This window comes from Biomphalaria glabrata, chromosome 8, assembly GCF_947242115.1.
Source record: "Biomphalaria glabrata chromosome 8, xgBioGlab47.1, whole genome shotgun sequence".
NCBI classification, from domain to species: domain Eukaryota; kingdom Metazoa; phylum Mollusca; class Gastropoda; family Planorbidae; genus Biomphalaria; species Biomphalaria glabrata.
Genome location: NC_074718.1, coordinates 32,672,423 through 32,694,750, shown reverse-complemented (window position 1 = coordinate 32,694,750; position 22,328 = coordinate 32,672,423). Strand labels below are relative to the sequence as shown.

Genomic DNA, 22,328 nt, shown 5'->3' with positions numbered 1-22,328 from the left:
AGCGGACCTGCAAATCACCCAGACAATATCAGATGGATTTTATTCAACTGCTGAAAAAAAAAGCAACAACAAAAACATGAATATTGCCATGTTTAAAACAAAACTAGTGATTAAATTTTGAAATCAAGCAACATTGTGTCTACATATGCTCCGGCCATTATCCAAACAGAAAATTAAAACGACTGTCTGGGTATATTCCGAAAAAACAAAACAAAAAAAAAAAAAGAAAAGGAAAAAAAAAGACTTATTAACCTAGATCGAAATTTAGTTTTTCTTTTGGAATTTGATGTGTGGAGGCCATTAGAGGGCCCGAGATATATAGCCCTAATGGGTTGGTGTCTAATAAATTATAGGATTAAGTTTTGTTCTCACGTAGTAGACCTATGTTTACTTTTAGTCAGTGTTATTAGTCACAATTAGTGTTAGAGACACATTCTTGAATAAATAGTCACTTGGAAAAGCTCCAGCTTGATGTTATACTGACTAAATAGGCAAACTACAAGTGTAGCATACAACTAAATCGTTTTCAATTTATACTTTAGATATAACTATGATATAGATTACAGTTTTGATTATAAGGATATACAAGGGTAAAAGAACAGAGGTTCTCAAACATTTTTGAACTTTACATAGACGAAACTAGCCCACGGACCCCTGCGTGAAAAAGATACATAAATGCATAGTATATAAATTACAAATAAAAAAAACACTTTTGCTAAGACAGTGTTTGTAAATGGCAACCGCAAATCATGACGATTACAGATGTCCAGGCACTGAAGACACGTTCTACCAAACAAAAAGACGGGAAAACAACAATTTCTGTATAATAATAATAAGGCTTGTCTTCGAGTCCGAAGATCAGTGAGGAATGCAGTTTTTCCGGCCCCAACTGTGACCTACATATTTTGTCACCCATAGGGCAAGCATAACCATTGTCCGCAGGTGGTCGATTTAGATTTTATTTTCGCCGTCTGCGTCTGTCCTCGGCAGCGGATTTTCTTTTGGTCTCAAATGTGTATTCCTTGGCCTTTGTGAGTGACCTCCAGCTGTCTCGTTCTGAAGCCGCATGCAACCAGGTGCTCTCTTCTATGTCAGTTAAGGCAAGTTGGCGCCTAAGCTGGTCTTTGAGGCGTTTCAGTGGGGCACCTCTTATACGTCGACCACCCTTTAGCTCGCCAAAAAAGACTGCCTTTGGCATACGTTCGTCTCCCATACGTGTCCTGCTCAGCGTAACTGTCGGACCATAAGAAGTCCCTCTATACTGTTCATACCGGCGTTCGCAAGGACATCGCTGTTAGTAGGGCGGTCTTGCCACCGTATGTCCATGATGGAGCTCAAGCACCCTTGGTGAAAGCGCTCAAGTCTAAGTTGTTTTCTGTATAGTCTCCATGTCTCAGATCCATATTCAAGGGTTGAGAGAACCACCGCCTGGTAGACATTGATTTTTGTAGGCAGGCGGAGCGATTTATTCTGCCAAACTCTCGCCTGAAGGCGTCCAAAAGCGCCATTGGCCCTGGCCAGACTGTTATCAACTTCCCTTAAAAGTGAGGCGTCATTTGATACCATACTACCCAGATATGTGAAGTGGTCTACCACGTTAAGGTATAAATGACTCGTAATAAAGGAAATGATATTGGAATCAGGTTTTTTTTAAACCAGAATTTGTGTTGTTTTTGAATTAACGTCGGTTTTAAGTTTCTCGTTTGAGGATATTTCAATCAGATGCTCAGGTAGTAGAAAGGATAAATCTGTGATTGAGATCAGAGTTTGTCTACGCGTCATAGAGTATCAATATCCAGTCGGGAAAAGTAAAGAATGTCTTCAAATCCTTTGTTTCAGTCGTCATAGAATACATCATAATAGACATATTAAACAGTAGTGAATGATGAGATTATTAATATAGAAATTATACAAATAAGATAAAATGGCTTTTAACGAATACATTATTTCAATTGTATACAATGTTCACCTTTCTTCGGACCCTTTCGAACGTCTCAGGGTCCTCGGACCTTAGTTTGACAACCACTGTAACAGAGGATGTTTGTAACAGTTTACGTGTCCTGACTTTTACATTTCTGCTTGCAACTTCTCATTTCACTAAAGAGGCCAATCCTAGATACACATCTGCGGTCACAAGTTGGGCTTTCATTGGAATCAAACGCTAAAGCATTCTCAACCTTCTTTCTACTTGTGTATTGGGAATAGTTCTTTGAGCTGTACCGTAGAGCTTATTGGGACATACAGGTCTACATTATTCCAAAGACCAGAGTATATAGAATAATATGTTTACTTGTAATATGAACAATGTCATTATCACTTGTCTTAGTCGTTAGGAAGTAACATGTCTACTGTGTCTTTACTAAATAAGCTACTTTTGAACGTATCAAGCTAAACTCTTCTTGAACAGAATAGATTTACGAGAAGACAAGTCAGTCAAGAAATATCACTTCTGCGCATTCGATTACGGAAACTGTCATTTCGTTTGTATTTTATTTCAAGATGTACACATTAATAATTGCTTTATATAAACGTCCAATGTAGAAGATGTATAAATTAATAATCACTTTGTATAAATGTCCAGTCTTAAAGATGATTGATGTCCTCATCATCCATATCCCGAGAGGTCAAGTCTTGAATTGTGTTTTCTGATAAAGCGTGCTGGCCATAGTCGACGGTGGTCATCCCCACGGATGTTCTGTCCCTCAAGGGATTCCCCTCTCTCTCGGAGCAGGACTGTTTGCATCCACAACGTCCGGCGGAAATCTGACGCCGCGGTGGACAGTTAATGGACAGCCATGTTGACAGTGTCTTGGACAAACGGCACCAAAGCGAATACCCCGGGGACGGACAAACACTTAGAGTTAGTCAGACAAAAGATGGAGGGGTGGGGTGGAATGGGGTAGGTGGGGAATTGGAGGCTGGAGGTCAAAGTTCAAGATGGCAGACAAGGACTTAACTAAATCGTCTGCCAGTAAAAAGTTAATTGTTGAAAGAGTTATCTCGTACTGACAAGCCTTAACAACCCAGAGACTTGAAGTATCCTCAGCGGTCATAGTAGAAGCGAATTTCCTGTTCATTAATTTAACCTTTTAATTTGCAGTGTATTTATTTACTTTGTAAAATTAATTTAACCTTGACCTAAATATCTAGGAATTAGTTTCACACGTAGAATAGGATAAAGCTTGAGCTCTGCTAATCATGAAAAAAAACGCTGTCTTCATATATATATTTTTTTTTTTACTTTATGATTAACGGCCGTGTTCTAGGCCTTTAGAATTAATGGTGTTGTGTTGGTCATCAATGACCATTCTTGTCATTTCGGTCACCCTAGACCAATCGCGTCGTCATGGTCATCGAATTCTACAGTTTCGTCGCTGGTATTTGTTGTAGGTACTGATAAGATGCAATGTAACAGTTTAAATAATGAAAAAATATGGAGCAACAGGAAAAAAAAAATCACATTTCTAGTTGTTTCAACTTCATCGTTCTCTACCTAAAGTATGTCTTTCAAATGGTGTTCTGTGGCCAGTTCCGGCCTCTTCCTAAAGTATGTCTTTCAAAGGGGGTTGTGGGCCAGTTTCGGCCTCTTCCTAAAGTATACAGCTTTGACGGGCGTGATTAGAACGCTGAGAAGACAACATAAACAAATGCACGGGCCTGACATTGAAAGAGATTCTATTCAAGGCAAAAGGCAGAGAGGAGTGAGTGGAGAAAGACGGTCATGAGATTTTGTGTGGTGCCCCAACGGTCCAACAGTCTAAAGATAGATGAAGGTCAGCATACATTTCTGTTTAATTTTGAATATTTAAAAAAAAATAAATTTACAACTTGATAAATTTAGAAATAATCCCAAAACGAAAGCAGATTATTTCTGAGATTTACCTAGACGAGTACTCTAGATCGCTCATTCCTTCGTCGTCATACAAGACAACATGGCTTCATGGTCGAGTGGTTTCAGCCTTAGGCTGATTGTTCGAACCTCGACATCGGGTTTCCTCAGCGTCTGTCAGTAGTTTTGGACTATAATCCAAATCATCGTAATTTCTTTTTTTACAAAATTTATATCAACTCTGTCTGTCTGTCTGTTTGGTAAAAAGTCTGTACACGTTATTTCTCCCACACCCAATCTCGGATCAAGTTGAAATTTTGAACAATTATTTCTTTTACCTGACAACACAAGAATCATAAAAGAAACCACAATGATTAAATTAACTATTGGTTATTAATTGTTTTGTTTGGCATCTCAAACACGGGAAAGAATTTGTACTTGACTGAAGTGTTTGTATACGCTGAATTAGTTCCCTTTATATGTGTTAGTCTTAGTCTTAGTGAACACAGCATGAAAATTTGTACGAGACTATAGAAACAATAGATAACTTTACAATCTTCCATGTTCATAGGCTCTCCAATAGCAGAGTTGTTACCGTAATGGCTTGAGAAGCCTTAGGCCATGAGTTCGAAATCAGGTCGTTCCCCCCTTTTTTTTTATAAATGCTTTTTTATTGCTAGTCTAGATCTATATCATATTTAATTACATGACTGATGCAAACTAATTGATATAAATATGCTAAATATAAGCTTTGTTTTTTTTTTTAAAGTATTTAAAAAAGATTTTCTTGTTTGAAACGTCTTCTTCTTCTTCCTCATTCTCAGGTTTATGTTGGAGTGTTCACATGACTAGACCAATACATGAGATGAACTGCGAAGTGGCTTCCTATTCAGAGAGCTCTCCATATCTGAAATACAAGTAAGAAAAAGCAAAGAAATCAAGACAGACTCTGCGGTCAAAGTAACGGACAAACAATTAGAAGGATGAAGTACACCCAAAACTTTGATGCTTCCAATCGAAACCATGAACATGTTTTAAACAAGGTTTTGTATACGACCAGATAAAATGAAATGAACATTCACCACTATTCAATTAATCTAATTTGAATATATGTTCTAGTAGCCCCTATGACTGTATTAGTCAGTAAACAATAAATAAATAAAACGAAATGCGGTATTGCTGACGATAGCCAAAGATTGTTGTTTGATGTAGAAAGTATGGGGTATTAAGACAATCATTCTTTCCTAAGTGCTCCTGTTATATCTACCTCAACTTTACCGAAAGTTATTGTGCCTACGGGGGGACTCTGGTGGCGCCGTTGCTGAGTGGCTAAACGCTTGTCTTCCGAACCTGGAGTCTTGTGTTCGAATCTCGATGAAGACTGGGATTTTAGGTTTCAGGGTTTTTAGGGCTCCCCAGAGTCCAGCCTTTAATAATGGGTGCCTGGCTTTAGTTGGGGGGGGGGGGAAGTAAAGGCGGTAGGTCGTTGTGCTGGCCACATGACACCTGCTAGTTAACAGTTGGTCAAAGAAACATAATCTGACCAATAGATCGTAAGGTCTGAAAGGGGAACTATTCTTTTATTTTACTAGGTGCAGGTTCACTGCAGACTTGTCCTTGAAATGCCCTAGTCCGAACTTCCTTAAGGACGAAAGGGGATGTCAGAGAGAGAGGGTACTGTGACCCCTCTGATCTCAAACATCAGGACAGAGAAACAATTTTTAACCGATACATCAGCTGCATTGAGAGGGGGTGGAGTGATGTTTGGGCGGCATCGTTCCGACTTTAACTAATGTCCAGACTTCTGTCTCATTTCTATGATCTAGAGTCGTTCCAGGACAGAAGGAGTCCCAACAAATTCAAATGTCATTTTCTGTGAAGTAAATCTATACATCACCCATGATAAAGAAAAAAAAAAAATATGTTATGATATTATAGGGATGTTCTGAACGTACAATGTGAGAACTTTTTCTCCTTTTTCAAGACGATGCTTATAGAGTCAAGACTATTATGTCTGCGTAAACTCATAACCAGTGACCAGAGTCTCTTGTATTGTCATTTTTAGCTAGTGTTTTTTACTTTTTGTTCCCAAACAGAACGTCTTCTTTGTATTGAATCGATGCAAGGAACATGAAAAAAAAAATGTCCTTGTCTTGCCCCTCATAGGTATTGATCGTGAGACAAAGTAGAATAAAATACCAACCAATCAAACTACTCCAACAAAGCACCGCGCCCCCTGGCGGCAAGAGACTAAACCATTACGAGGTCACAAGGGACATAAGCAACCAATCAATGTTTCTTGATCTTTTGACCATTTTCTTTGTTTAATGTGTTGGAAATATAAAATGAGAAATGTGTGTGTGTGTATGGAAATATAAAAGAAAAAAAAAGGGGGAGGGGGAGGGTTGGTGAAGGATAGAAAAAACAAAAAAAAACAATAATGTGTACTTTTGTAATAACGCTTGTTGTTGGTGTGAGATGGCGCTGCAGTATAGCTGTAAAAAGGTAGTACTAGGTGTTATATGGAATTGGGTAAGGAATATATTTTCGTATTTTCAGGAGTTGGATCTGATGACCCAATGTATGCCAGGGATTCTTGCTAATTTATTGAAATAACAGAATTCTTCTCTAAGCTCTAAGAAGAAAAAAACACTTAAATCTTTGAAAAAGAAATCACGAAAATAGTGAACACACAGAATTAATATACTTGTCGCGTAGTATAGACAAGTGTCTATTTCTTTCTCCTAACTGTTTTTTTTATTTCCTCTACTGGTAGTACGTGTACGGGGCGAGAGTGTCTTGTATTTTTTTTGTTTTGAATTGTTTTGCTACGTCACAAAGTCCGGTGACATCTATGGGTCATTCTTTGTCATGAGGCAGTTCACCCTCTGAGTTTGGTTGTAACGGACGGTGTGTTGGCCCGTAAAACGTTATTTGTCTGTACCATTTTCTCGGACTTATTATTCAGTTGGATTTTTGGGACCCCTGTTTAGGGTGAGTTATTCGTTTGTGATATCTATTACTGTATGCTGTATGAGGTTGTCACTATTTCTATTTTTAGTGTAGAAGTTGAGAGTATTGTGTTTATTTCGTTTATAGGGTGCCAGTGTTGGAGTTGTGGGCGTCGCTTGCCGTCTCAGAAATACATATTGCAGTTTTTTTCATTGTCATTGTCAAACTTTACTATTACCGAGGTTGGCAGTGTTGTGACGCCAGTCGGTCAGAGTCTGGTGGACCATAAAGCCAGGGTGACAAGTTAATAGCCGTAGCAAAGGTGCTTAAATTAATTATTGTATAATATCTTTATATATACCTATTATATATATATATATATATATATATATATATATATATATATCTAATATATATACTGTCTATTTGTCATCCTCATTGTACATACACATATATGTTTCATACAATTAAATTCATTTATTTTTGTTGTTATTTAAACTATTCACCTAGTTGTTTACTGTATGTACGACTGTGTGTGAGTGATGTTCTTGTCAGGTTGAACCCCGGGACCTTAACAGTATACAGCTAGTTGAAAACGCAAATAAATCCTAAACCTGACAAATGGGGGCTCAGAGTCCGGCTGTGACTACTAGGTCATAGATTGTCTTATCTAGTCTTATCTTTTAAAATAAAAAAAAAATATACTGCCTAATACCCCTTTATTGTATTTATATTTGATGTATTGGGTACAATTTGCTGAAGAAAAAAAAATTGTTTGTGTACTTCTCATAATTGTTTGGACATCAAAAGTAGCAGAGGCTTGAAACATTGTTAAATTTATCATTAATTTGTTTGAATTCACCGCCATATTACTTTATGTGTTGATTGTTGATATTGAGGATTGTACCAATGCTAAATTCATCATTTATGATTTTGAACTCATCATCATATGACTATAGGTGTTGATATTTCAAGATTGTGATTTATATTCATTTATTTAATTTTTTCTTTCATGTAATTTTGTGCTTCACTTATGACCGAGTGACGAGTGTCTTCTCGCTCCCGACAACAGACAAGTGTGTGGGGATTGACCGTTGATACCGGTGTTAGAGGCCATCGTTCCTGTGTTGGTGTGTTGGAAGTCCCTGTAGCAGCTACCTTTCTACGCATCGGCCTGGAGTGAGGCGTTTTCTCTCCGACGTTGGATACTGCTCAGATAGGTTTTCTCTTTCTTTGCCATACGACACACTCATAGGTTGTAGTTTACATCTTATGTCTGTATATTATAGTATATCATAGTAATAATAATAATAGTATTAGTTGATTTAGCTGAACACAGTAAGGCACTTAGACCATGGAAACCAGGTTAACGGTAACGTCACAATTTATTAGTGATGGCCGTGCTATGGGGTACGAAGGGGAAAGGCTAGAGAAATATGTGAAGGAACGGAAAGCTGAATATGATAGAGATAAGGAAGTCGCGAAGGCAGAGGAAGAGGCTAGGTTTGAGCGACAGGAGAAGTTGAAGAAAGAGGCGAAGGCAGAAGAAGAGGCTAGAAAGAAAGAGGCGAAGGCAGAAGAAGAGGCTAGGAAGAAAGAGGAAGAAGAGAGATTTGAACGTGATGAGAAGGCCAAACGCGAGGAGCACGAAAGATGGAAGGAAAGAGATGCCAAGGAGTCAATCAAGAGGAAAGAGGAGTTGGAACTGGCTAGGCTTAAAGAAAAGTCTGCGCCAGAGGCACGCGGGGCGGCAGGACAGTCAGGGGATGTGCGATACAAGAATGTCTTAGACAGGCTTGACAAGAGTTTCCAGGGAATGAAAGATGACGACGACCTCCTAGCTTACCTAACACACTTTGAGGCCGTTGCAACAAGGTGCAAAATAGAGAGAAAAGAGTGGTCCTTGCTGTTGTCATATAAACTGACCACCGCACTCAGAAACTTCATGCTAAGGGACAGTCTGTTCCTTAGCGAGAATTATGAAGAAGTCAAGACTGCACTTCTTCGCCATGCAGATATCAACGCGGAAACCTGCCGCAAAAGATTCCATCTCGTGAGACCAAGTCAAAACGACTTTAGGAGATATGTAAAAGAATTGAAAACGGCCTTAGACAATTGGTGCAAGATGGCCGAAGTCGGTAAAACAGTGGAGGAGTTAAAAGATCTGTTGATCAAAGATAGGATCTTAGAAAGCGTATCGAGTCGTGTATACAGGCAACTGGTTTTGAGCAAGCACAGAACAGTAGAGAACATGCTGGAAGTTATAGAAGGCTTTAAGGTTGCTGGGTCAGATGAGCCGATTTGTAAGGAAGAGAGTGTATATGTGGCGGCAGCATGTTGTGAACCTGTGGGTAAAAGAAAGGTAATTGTGTGTTTCAGTTGTGGTGAAAAGGGGCATAATTCAACCGAATGCCGTAAAGGTGTTTTCCCGTCTAACGAGATTGATGTTGAAGATGTGAACTCTAATGATATTGTCAGCGATCAAGATCAAAGGTCAAGACATAGATGACTAGCGGATCGTCGCGATTCGGATGGTCGCCGTGGGTATAAGTTAGTGCCGGATCGCTACACAGTAACTGTTCAAAATTTGCCATTCAATGTTAACTGGCAGAAGTTAAAAGATAGATTTAGAGATGTTGGTTTAGTGGGATTTGTGGAGGTTTTAATGGCAAACGGGAAGTCGATGGGCGTAGGTCATGTAAAGTTAAGGAACCTGGCCGATGTTGCGAGAGCAGTTAAATATTTAGACAAGTCCAAACTTGGAGGTAGAACTATTGTAGTTGTCCCACATCGTATAAGTGCGCGGGGGTAACGATATGATAACTTTGATTCTCTGTTTTATATATATATATATATATTTATATATATATTTGCTTTGTTGGTCAAACGTTCCAATATTTAGACCTATGGAAGTAAACTGGAACTGCAAGTGTGCGTTGGCATTGAATAGGCTGCAGACTTGTCTGAGTAAGTATCCTATTCTTCGTTTACCTGATACTTCTCTAACTTTTTTTTTCTTCAGACAGATGCTTCAGATAAAGGAATTTCTGGCATTCTCTGTCAGTGTATCAAAGGTGTGTTACATCCCATAAAGTACGTAAGCCGTAAATTGTTGCCTCGGGAGCAGAAGTACTCTATTATTGAACGGGAAGGATTAGCCATAGTATATTCTGTAAAGAAACTGGACAGGTATTTAGCAGGTAAAAGATTTCCCCTGCTGACTGATCACAAGGCCTTATCGTATCTCAGGAGCACAAACTTTACCATTGCACGTATCACAAGATGGGCATTGATGCTACAAGACTACTCATTTGACGTTGCCCACGTAAAGGGAGAGAACAATCTGCTGGCTGATCTTTGTTTAAGATTGATATAGACTTCCATCCGCCATTTATATTATGTCTCTATGTGTTATAACATTTGAACTTGTGTTTTATATTATGCAAATGCTAATAATTTCAAGAATATAATGTGTATTTATTTACCATGAATATAATTTGGTATATTATATTAATGTTGTATTTGTAAATATGATTTTGTAATATAACTTGGTTCTTGGCCCAAGTTGATATGGGTCACCTTTAAAGTCAAGGTAACCAACTTTTCTTTGTTATTGGATCTTTATCTTGACGTGTATTGTGTCTCCTTGGTTCATTAATTGGTGACTCCCCATCATTTTTTTCTTCCATTATTACATTTTGAAATGTCACATAGATGCACTTATGATCTTTTTGTTCTTCCTTGTTCTTTCTACAAAGTTTTGTCTTCGAAAGGATTTTTGATTACTGGAATTTATTTCAAAATTTCCAGTTCGTCGAGGAGGGGGGATGTCGCGTAGTATAGACAAGTGTCTATTTCTTTCTCCTAACTGTTTTTTTTATTTCCTCTACTGGTAGTACGTGTACGGGGCGAGAGTGTCTTGTATTTTTTTTGTTTTGAATTGTTTTGCTACGTCACAAAGTCCGGTGACATCTATGGGTCATTCTTTGTCATGAGGCAGTTCACCCTCTGAGTTTGGTTGTAACGGACGGTGTGTTGGCCCGTAAAACGTTATTTGTCTGTACCATTTTCTCGGACTTATTATTCAGTTGGATTTTTGGGACCCCTGTTTAGGGTGAGTTATTCGTTTGTGATATCTATTACTGTATGCTGTATGAGGTTGTCACTATTTCTATTTTTAGTGTAGAAGTTGAGAGTATTGTGTTTATTTCGTTTATAGGGTGCCAGTGTTGGAGTTGTGGGCGTCGCTTGCCGTCTCAGAAATACATATTGCAGTTTTTTTCATTGTCATTGTCAAACTTTACTATTACCGAGGTTGGCAGTGTTGTGACGCCAGTCGGTCAGAGTCTGGTGGACCATAAAGCCAGGGTGACAAGTTAATAGCCGTAGCAAAGGTGCTTAAATTAATTATTGTATAATATCTTTATATATACCTATTATATATATATATATATATATATATATATATATATATATATATCTAATATATATACTGTCTATTTGTCATCCTCATTGTACATACACATATATGTTTCATACAATTAAATTCATTTATTTTTGTTGTTATTTAAACTATTCACCTAGTTGTTTACTGTATGTACGACTGTGTGTGAGTGATGTTCTTGTCAGGTTGAACCCCGGGACCTTAACAGTATACAGCTAGTTGAAAACGCAAATAAATCCTAAACCTGACAATACTGTCTATCTTTATACCAATAATAAACAATTTCACAAAAGTAGACTTATCATGAAGCTTAAAACTTATTTAACTGATCCCGCTTAGCTTCTCCAATAGACGAGAAAGAACCATAATTTTCTACTGAAAACATCGCAGCTTATTTTTTTATTCCCTCGGCTATTTTTAGTTGGAAAATTTTCCTGTTGTTTCTAGAAATGTAAACCTGTTTGTGAAGTTGAAACAAATAAAACAAATAAAAAAAAAACACCTTAGTTTTACGTGGCTCAAGTTCTTTGACAATTATTCGACGTTTAACTATCATATTCCAAACAAGAAACACAATGACTTTTAATAGCATAGCATTAGATCCAGAGTAATTTCTCTGTCCATCACTAGATGTTATTGCTTTGAATGCTCTAGAATAATTTACTGCTGACTACATAATCCTACATTAGTGATATTCTAAAATAAAACCTATTTCTGTCGCGTTAAAAGTCGTCCTTTATTTTTTTTTTGGGGGGGGGGGGTGCGTGTCTTATCTTTAATATCTTAGAGATTATACATCGATTATAATGAAGCACTTATTCATTTCTTTTTGACTTGCGTGATGATCAAAGTTCGGGTAAGCAGAGCGTGTACTCTATCCATGGCCAACAACGGCCCAATGAATAAGTCTCTTGGCAAAGGTTAGTATTTAAAGGTCAGTATCACTGTGTCTAGTATACATGTTTAGATATCTGTTCAAAATATGATTTTTAACACGATGTTTTTTTTTTAAAGAAATCGGCTATAGAACAACTAAATCAAAAGACCAGACAAATTAAAAAGATATTTATCTAATATTGCCGTATCAATCTCTTTGTGGTCCGTGACTTAATAATGAACATTGTATCATAACGCTAGTATAAGTTGTACAGACGAGTACATTAGCACTTGATTATAATCGATGCATTTAGTACACAAACATTTATTTTATATTTTATTTTTTCCTTTACATCCAAACATTCTCAATCCCACATCTTTTTTTTTGCCGCCTATAATTTCAATTGTTTCTGCGGTTGCGAAATTATTAGATATGAAATTGTTTGTTTTACAACATTCGGTAGTGTGTCGTCAAGTCCTAAGACATATTTCTTAACTGCTCACATAGGATTCGAACCCGAGGCGTTTAACATTAAGGTTTTTCTCGTATTCCACAAGCAACACCATTGAGCTACCAACAACAGCAACAACTACTGTAGTGACAACAACTACGACAACAAACTTCACCCATGACATTATAACAACAAACTTCACCCATGACATTATAACAACAAACAACGCCACGCGACTGTTCAAGGATTCGTGTTACATCTAAAACTGGGCGATGATCCTTCGCCAGGAAGTGACATATGCCAGGCGTCATCGGCTGGCATGTGCTCAGCCCTCAATGTCTAAATGTCCCCTCGCTATTGACCGCTTGGCTCTGATCATGCTTAAACATCAGTCGTCGGTCTTCCGTGCACCCCAAATTCTTTTTTTTTTTTAAAACCTTATTCCTATTTTGAAATCCTCTATGCTACTCTCTCTGTGTCAGGAATGAAACCGGAAGCCTGTAACAAAAGCAGAAGTCACTCGTGACCCTTGGGAAGAGTTGAGCAGAATTGACCCCTCTTATCTTCAGAGTCAGGGACCAGGCAAATTGCGAACACCACCACCCCTCTCCCCTCTCTCCGGAGCTAATCCTTCTCCCGGCAATCATGTTGTGACAGGATTATCCTTTTGTCTGCGCGTGCTTCTCCTGCACTTACCCTTCAGACGGAGGACAAAGTCACGGACTGCGCGTGCGTCCCAGTTTAAGGTCAATGATTAAAGTTCAAATTGAAGGTCATCCCTAGTGGACGAGCCATGACACTTCACTACCATTCTATATTAGGTCAATCCATTGATCTATCTGTTTGAACCGTAGTTAGGGTCTGATCGTGTCTTCTTGTTCGGTTTGCTTACCCTCACTGTCACAGTTACCTATGTCAAGGTCAGTGCTGTGTAGTGCACTGTAAATAGGTGAGTGCCAAGGCTTACATGGAAGAATAAATAGAAAGTTTATGTTAATGTTTTTTTTAAGTTTGGCATTTAGAGAGTAAAACCCCTACTATGGTTTGGGTGTACTAGCTGTTCGGGGCTACAGCCCAACGACCTTATATTAACTGGCACATTGTGAAAGAGAGAACGGTATAGAGAAACATGAGAGAGAGAGAGAACGAGTGAAAGAGAGATTGAGAGAGAGAGAGAGGGAACGAGTGAAAGAGAGATTAAGAGAGAGAGTGAGAGAGAGAGAGAGAGAGAGAAAGCTAGACTGAGACATAACAATAGTTAAAGGGAGAGCAAAGTAGTGAAATAGAGAGAAAAAGAAAGAGAAAGAGAGAGGCAATGAGTTAGTGAGAGAAAAATAAGAGAAAAAGAGTGATAGAGAAAGAGAGTGACATAAAGAAGAAGAGAGACCAAACAAAAAGTGAATAAGAAAATGAGAGAGAGAACAAGAAAAATACATTTTCTTTCAAAAGACATGACCTCCATTATTAAACGTTAAATATAATCAAATAATTTTAAATAACAATTAAAATAATATTTGTTTCCAACAAGGTATAGACACCATGACACTGCTTCAACGTAGGATGTTTCTGATTCTGCCAGACTTGTGCGATTATCTATTGGTATGTTCATTATATGAAGATCTTGATTTAACACTAGACCTTTTTAAACTTCTGATTTAGAGCTCATAAGATCACCCCCTGCCAAAACTCCCCTCATATGTCAGGTAGCCATTAAAGTTGGGTGACCTTAAAATCCCGAAGTCTTTACCGAGACTCTCTCAATTCGGAAGCCAAGTGCCTTACCACTCCGCCACCACACCCAATCCAAAGAGCGTTAACCATTCCTAATTGGTAGAACAAGGCTAAACGTGAGCCACTGATTGCTTCAAATTTTTAAAGGTACCTGCCGCCCAGAGAGAAACAAAAATGTATGTTTTGTTACAGGGTTAATATATTTATTCCATTTGCCAGGGGTGGTGGACTGCATCCTTCAGTCAAAACGCAGGACCGGTGTTTCAATCCAATGACTCTCTCGTGCTAGTGCCAATGAGAAAATGTCCATGATGTATTCACCCATGTAATCATTAACTCTGCTCTTCTTAATTCTCAATGTCCAAATGTCTTCTTTGTTATCGTTCTTCATCCTCTGCACAAACTTAACTTGGCGCCAACCCTTTGTCCCTGGAGCAGGGGGTAACAGAGACCCTTTCCCCCCAGGCCACCACAGTCTTCCACATAAGGTTTCATCGCAGCCGAAGGGTCTGAAATTCCCATCTGAATTTATTTTCGCTTCGAATAAACGTTCAGCTCTTCCTCTTGTCTGTCCTCATTTTCCGGACCATCGTTACAATTACGCAAATTTGTCCGGGCAAAGCTTTGCTGATTTGTTTTTTAAATGTTTTCTTTGGAAGAAATGTATTTGTGTTTGAGCTGCAGCTGACGTTACGATAGATCACTGGAGTGTACAAATAAGTAAATAAATAAAAAGACAACAGCATTAATAAATAATTATCTCAAGGGCAGGCTGAAGTTGTTGAAGCATTATCATTGGACTTACCATATCATTGTGCTAGGATAATAGTCGTTGGGAATTAATCGCAGTGAGAAGCTTTCTTTGCGGATTATGAATTCTAACTACTCCTTTTACAAAGTTTATATCAACTCACTCTGTCTGTCTGTCTGGTAAAAAGTGTGCACACGTTATTTCTACAAAACCCTATCTGGGATAATAATAAAAAAAAATAACCAATTAGTCAATTAATTACTGGTAATTAATTTTTTTTTTTTGGTAACAACAAGGGAAATTAATTTTTCGGTATTTACAGATATGGCCAAATTTGTTGGGTTTAGCTCCCTTAGATAATTTTTAACGGTATTTCTCCCTTCCCATTCTCCGATCAAGTTGATACTTTAACAAAACACAAATCAATGAAAAACAAATTACCCAATTAGTCCATTCATTATTGCTAATTTTTTATTTTTTATCCAATAAGCGAAGATACTTCTACATTATTGATAGATATAGTTTTAATGGCGGGGTTCTTCCCCTTAGAAAGACTTTGTTATTTTTAAAAGGATTTTATATAATTTGCTTGTTTTGAAACCTAAGTATTATTTTGTTATGCTATTTTGCCATCCTGACATTGGCTTGGGAACAAGGGTATATTACGACGGTATTACGACCGTACCATTGACTAATGGGGTCTGTTACTTTGAAGAAAGCACACTTGCATTGGGATCTATCTTTGTAAATATTCGCTACTTACAGGATGGCACTTTTGTAATAATCCATTATCTCCCTTCGATGTTCTACATGTGGAAAAAAAAGGGAGGGGGGAATATTCATATTCTTGAACCCGGACCCAAGGGTACCTTGCTAAGTTACTGTAAGCATACTGCGCCTTCAAGTCAAAATGTTTTGGACACATGCTAAGTGCTAATTCAAGTCAAAATGTTTTGGACACGTGCTAAGTGCTTATTGTGTTTTAGTCACGAAAGTGAAGTTACGTCACCGGGTCACGTGGATTGCATTTGACTACAGACACGATGCCTCAATGTTGTTTGAAAGGAAGCTCCCTTGACATCAGTTAACATTGTATCTAAGATGTCATAAATATTCCTTGTATCTCAAGAGCCAAAGCGTCTCTACAGCATAGCTGATCATAACTAGAGACTATTCAATTATGTTCTTTGCCGTCCATTAAATCAAAAGAAAAAAGTATAATTTAAAAAAACAACGACAACTGCAGAATAGAAATGGAAAGACATTTTGGACGGACGAAGTACCTCAAACATATACACTCTCTTACGTTACCCCACCTCTCTCTCTCTTTTTTTTTTTTCTTTCTCGGTCTCTGACTGTTTTCGCTCTTTCCGAATCGCATCCTTTATCTCTATTACTCTCTCTGTCGTAAAATTTTCTTTTCTTTTTGTCCGAAATGGGATGATGGTGGCCAGCATCCATGGCGGCCAGGGTTAGAACGCGGGACCATCATTACCAATAGCGAAAAAAAATCTTTTCGGGTTTAGATACTTTTGCATTCAGTTAATTTACTACTTTAATAAATAATGATTTAATACTATCAGTAAACGGCTATTCAGGCACGGGTGAAATCCACAGCATACCAGGTGTGATTTAAGGGTTTATTGCCCCTGATTCTTTGTTTACCCTCTCTAAACAGTTTCTGATTTACTAGAATGCTTCACGCTTCGTGTGTCAAGATTTCTCATGTCTCTCTTTCCGCCCGAGGGCCAGGAACACCCGTCAATACATCTGTGTGCATGATGATTCAAATGAATCTGGCATTAAGTCATGCAATTGATTTCATTGAATGTGAGCTAATTAGCGCGAGATTTAAAGGCTCGCGCGAGACTTGGAACAGCAATAAGGGTAGCGACAAACGGGTCGGAAGGGAAAAAAAAGTATGTGAAAGATTCTTTTTTTTTTTAAATAACGCTAGAAGTACTAAATAAAACAATTTTGTCCCTTGGGGGTTATTGAACTTGTTAACTTTGATTTCTGGGTACGCGATGAACTAAATTTTAAAGTTTACAAAGTTAAGTAGTACTTCAGAGAGAGAGAGAGAGAGAGAGAGTACCAATAACGACTGAGCAGTATTATGGGAGACGCTACTTGTGGCCATACAGATGTGAGTCATTGATTTAAAGGTAGCACCTAGGTTCGAACTCTGGTCTGACCGATGATAATTGTGTTATTTAATTTGGTGTGGTGTAACGAGATAGACGAGCCAGAAATATCGCCTAAGACAGGCGCAGAAGTCTTAAAGTGAACTTAAATGGTAATTGATTTGTTAGAGTCAGGATTTAGAAAAATATGAAGGTCAAGGTGAATCCGCGTAGCCATGTGAAATATGCTATGCTCTTCTGATTCGAAGACAAAAGCCTTCATGGGCGTAGCCAGGGGGGGGGGTTCTTGGGGTTCAAACCCCCCCCCGAAATGAAATCCCCCCCTTAGGGGGGGGGAGTCGGAATTTAGTGACTGATTTTTTGCTTTGATTTTGTTTATTTTAGGTGAGATTTTAATACTAAACCATCACTTGCCCTAGCACAACCAAAGGGCTTTTGAGTTTAAAACCCCCTACCAGGGGGGTTCGAGTTTAAAAACCCCTACCAGGGGGGTTCGAGTTTAAAACCCCTACCAGAGCGGTTCGAGTTTAAAAACCCCTTCTAGGGGTTTTGAGTTTAAAAACCCCTACTAGGGGTTTTGAGTTTAAAACCCCCTACCAGGGGTTTTGAGTTTTCAACCCCCTACCTGGGTTTTTTGCAGTCTTCTATAAAACAAACAAAAAAAATGCAAACGAAAATCCCCTAATTCCAAGAGCACAGTTAAGGAAGATTTTGATTTTAAAACCCCGTCTAAAATGTACGATAAACCCCCTCTTTAATATAAAAAAAGCTAATTACGCACTCAAAATGTTATGAGCGTAGCTAAATGGGTTTTGACTCAGTTTTGAGTTTAAACCCCACTTCAGTGGGGTTTGAAGGTAAAAAATACCTCTTTAATAATAAAAAAAAAGAAAATTATACACTAAAAATGTTATGAGTGTAGTCTATGGGGTTTTGAGTTTAAACTCCCCTCCAGTGGAGTTTGAAGCTAAAAAGTGCCTCTTCAATATAAATAAAAAAAAATTACTCACTCTAAAATCTATGAGCGTAGTCAAAGGAGTTTTGAGTTTAAACCCCCCGCCATCTTCAGTGTAAGAAAAAAAGCAAATTACGCACTCAAAATGCTATGAGCGTTGCCGAAAGGGGTTTTGAGTTTAAACCCCCATTCAGAGGGTTTTGGTGCTAAAAATACATCTTCAATATAAAAAAAAAGCATATTACACACTAAAATTATTTGATCGTAGCCAAGCCAATCGGGGATTTTGAGTTTCTTCTACAGATGGCTTTTTTTTTTAAAGTTTAAAACCCCTCCAGATGGTTTAATGTCTAAGATTCCCCTACAGAGCATTTTGAGTTGGAAAACCCCCAACAGAAGATTTTGACGATAAAACTTTTCTTTTCGATATAAAATCTAAAGCAAACTACAGTCACTTAATTCCAAGAGCGTATTCAAGAGAGGTTACACATTTTTACCAGTGGCAGGGCTCCATTAATAAACTGCAGTGAATAGTCATCTGCCGAAATTGAAAAACACTAAATGTGGCTCAACAAAGATGGCTAAGACAGATTTTAGGAGTCAGTTATAGAGATCGGATCTAAATCAAGGAAATCCTATGCCGAACTGGGAGTCGACCCCTTAGTAAGATTGTGAGAGAACGACGCATGAGGTTTGCGGGATATGTTCTCCGACAAAATGAATTACGCATAAGAAAAGTTGCAATGATATCCTAGTACAACTTGACGCCACTCATTCATGAAGGTCCTCATGGTAGGTGGGAAGAGGCTTCAGACATTACCAGTGACAGATTTTTATGGAAACAGCTTGACGTCAAATGCTCCGAACGGCGTGGAGGGTCTAAGTCAGTAAGAATAGCACATTAGGTTTTTGAAATAAAACTTTTAATAGCATTAAAATGGACTGTAGATACCTCAGAATATGCATTTTGTTGGCTTTCAATACCAGAAATAGTGCTTGGCGGCGGGGCTTCGCCCCGCGCTGGGAAGCTCCTAGCGCTCCCCTAGACCCCCTTGCTAGTAATGGCGGGGAGTCAACAATTTTATGGAAACAGCTTGACGTCAAATGCTCCGAACGGCGTGGAGGGTCTAAGTCAGTAAGAATAGCACATTAGGTTTTTGAAATAAAACTTTTAATAGCATTAAAATGGACTGTAGATACCTCAGAATATGCATTTTATTGGCTTTCAATACCAGAAATAGTGCTTGGCGGCGGGGCTTCGCCCCGCGCTGGGAAGCTCCTAGCGCTTCCCCAGACCCCCTTGCTAGTAATGGCGGGGAGTCAACAATTTTATGGAAACAGCTTGATGGCAAATGCGCCGAACGACGAGGGAGGGTCTAAGTCAGTAAGAAGAGCACATTAGGTTTTTGAAATAGAACTTTTTAATAGCAGGAAAATGCACTGTAGATACCTCAGAATATGCATTTTGTTGGTTTTCAATATCAGAAATAGTGATTGGCGGCGGGGCTTAGCCCCGCGCTGTGGTAGCTCCTAGCGCTCCCCCAGACCCCTTTGCTAGTAATGTCGGGGAATCTACAATTTTTTCACTAACTCATGGAAGAACCTATTCTAGGGCCCAATAAACGTCTTCCGAAAGAATGAAGGGTCAGAATGTAATACATATAATTTTTTTTCTCGGGGGGGGGAGAAAAAAATTCACCCCCCCAAACCCCCCCCCCCCCCGAAAAAAAATCCTGGCTACGCCCATGAAAGCCTTAGTTATAACAGAGGTAGACTGGAGACTCCTGCTGACCTTTGACCTTCGAAGAACTATTTCTCTCTGACCTTTGATCGTAGACTTGCTTGAACTTTAATCTCTTTGGAGAAGAAATAACAAATAATCACAGACATTATTATCAAATGAAAACAGTTTTGAAACCTCCAGGTAAAATCAATTTTTGTTTTAGTGTTCCAAAGTGTTTCCATTTTTTATCCATTTTATCAGAGCGGGTCTCAAATGTTCTTGCTGCTTAAGGGGCTTCACATATCTGTTACATCAAACTTTGTTACATAAAAGGGACATAAGCCATTGCTTGTTTGACAAGGAAGGAAGCCAAAAGTTTAACAATGAACACTGTACTGTCCACCTTTTTTTTTTAGTTTGTTAAAAATTATAGTTACCTCTAGACAAAATTACTTTTTTTTTTTTTTTTTTTTTTTTTTTTTTTTTTTTTTTTTTAAATAAGTAATTAAAAAATTGAAAACGGTAGGAGCAGTAGCAATAGAATTCTGTATGTATGAGGTCATTCCATATGTGAAAGATACAAACCAAGATCACAGCCTAAATAACATGGCACACAATCTTGGACTACCGTTTACATCTCATGTATTCCCAATTTATTTTTCACTATCATAAATTCCTTGGAAGTCGTCATTTAGTGTTATTTAGACCACTTTGAGAATCACTGGTGTAAAGTCTTAATGTAGCATATCTGTTGTAAGTGAGATCTATACAATTCACAAATTTGCTCTTATAAAGAATTATTATTATTATTATTTTGCAATGATGTGGTTTTAGAGGAAAAAGCAAATGAATAAGCTGGTGGGAGGGGGTGTCATGGAGTCTCCGTGCTTGAGGGGAAGTAAGGTTTACAACGAAGTTCTGCGGGTTTCCATGTGTTGGTGATGTCCCTTGCTTCTCAAATCATGCGCCATTACTCCTCCTTTATCCCACGTTCAATTGTCAAGGGACGCAAGAGAATTGTAATTGGGGTCAGTGATTAAAAGATAAGGGTTAAGTATGCTAATTGATTTATTGCCTCGAGATTGTTCTAACAAATAGATCACGTGATGTGGTCTGGATTTTAAAAAAAAAAAAAAAAAACTGGCACTCCATCTTGTGTTTTGAAATTAGCTGCTATGCCAACTTGGTGAAATTAAAATTAGACATACCCTTACATAATGAGTGAAACTCTTCATACAGTTAAATGGATTCCATAAAAATAGAGCTGTTCAAATATAGATTATTCCATTTTTGACTCAATTTTTGTACTTTAGAATTGACCGATTTTCATAATATTGGCGTTGATTAAAAAAAGTTTTATTCAAGACATTGGCGCTTCTTTCATTTTGTTAATTGATGTTTCTGTCCATTAAGATGATTTTATTAATTATCCATACTGACAATGTTTTCATTTCTATTTCTCATTCTAATTTTTTTTTTAAATTTAGATATTTGTTTCTTCGTATTTCTTATTTTAGTACTAGATACTACTTTTAAATTTGCAGAAAAAAAAGTTAGAAAATACGTAGTCACTTTCTATTTGGCTAATTGACAGTAATGGATTCTAGTGTGAATTGAAAACAACATGATACAAACAATGGTGTTAGTCTGTTGAGGAGGTTGGGGTATTGGAGTTAGAATGATATTATTGAAATAAATCGTGGACAGTTTCCTATTGTTTAAAAACAGTAACTCAGTAACATTCTCTTTCTCTTGGTTTAATTGTTTTGAAACAGTAACATTATATTCTCTCTAGTCTGAAGAAAAGATCGGTTCAGTTAATGTAGCCGTTCCTAAAGAACTATGCAAATGATCCTTTCCCGAAGAAAACAGCTATTAGTGTTTTAAATTAGTGTTAGTGACTTGAAGTGTTGGAAAGGTAGCGGTGTTGGGTGTCTACAGAGTGTGAGTCTACGGGGCTGTGTGTCTACAGAGTGTGAGTCTACGGGACTGTGTGTCTACAGAGTGTGAGTCTACGGGGCTACAGAGTGTGAGTCTACGGGGCTGTGTGTCTACAGAGTGTGAGTCTACGGGGCTGTGTGTCTACAGAGTGTGAGTCTACGGGGCCACAGAGTGTGAGTCTACGGGGCTGTGTGTCTACAGAGTGTGAGTCCACGGGGCTACAGAGTGTGAGTCTACGGGGCTGTGTGTCTACAGAGTGTGAGTCCACGGGGCTACAGAGTGTGAGTCTACGGGGCTGTGTGTCTACAGAGTGTGAGTCTACGGGGCTACAGAGTGTGAGTATACGGGGCTTTGTGTCTACAGAGTGTGAGTCTACGGGGCTACAGAGTGTGAGTCTACGGGGCTGTGAGTCTACAGAGTGTGAGTCTACGGGGCTGTGTGTCTACAGAGTGTGAGTCTACGGGGCTACAGAGTGTGAGTCTACGGGGCTGTGTGTCTACAGAGTGTGAGTCCACGGGGCTACAGAGTGT

General features: G+C 38.4%; 1 protein-coding gene across 1 annotated transcript; it reads left to right on the top strand.

The window, feature by feature from the left end:
- The first annotated feature begins 8,186 nt into the window (after window positions 1-8,186).
- Window positions 8,187-11,468, top strand: LOC129927830 (reticulocyte-binding protein homolog 2a-like). Its single transcript, XM_056039356.1, has 2 exons — window positions 8,187-10,895; window positions 11,001-11,468. The coding sequence occupies exon 1, from the start codon at window positions 8,187-8,189 to the stop codon at window positions 9,288-9,290; it is 1,104 nt and encodes a 367-aa protein (XP_055895331.1). The 3' UTR covers window positions 9,291-10,895; window positions 11,001-11,468.
- Window positions 11,469-22,328: the final 10,860 nt, after the last annotated feature.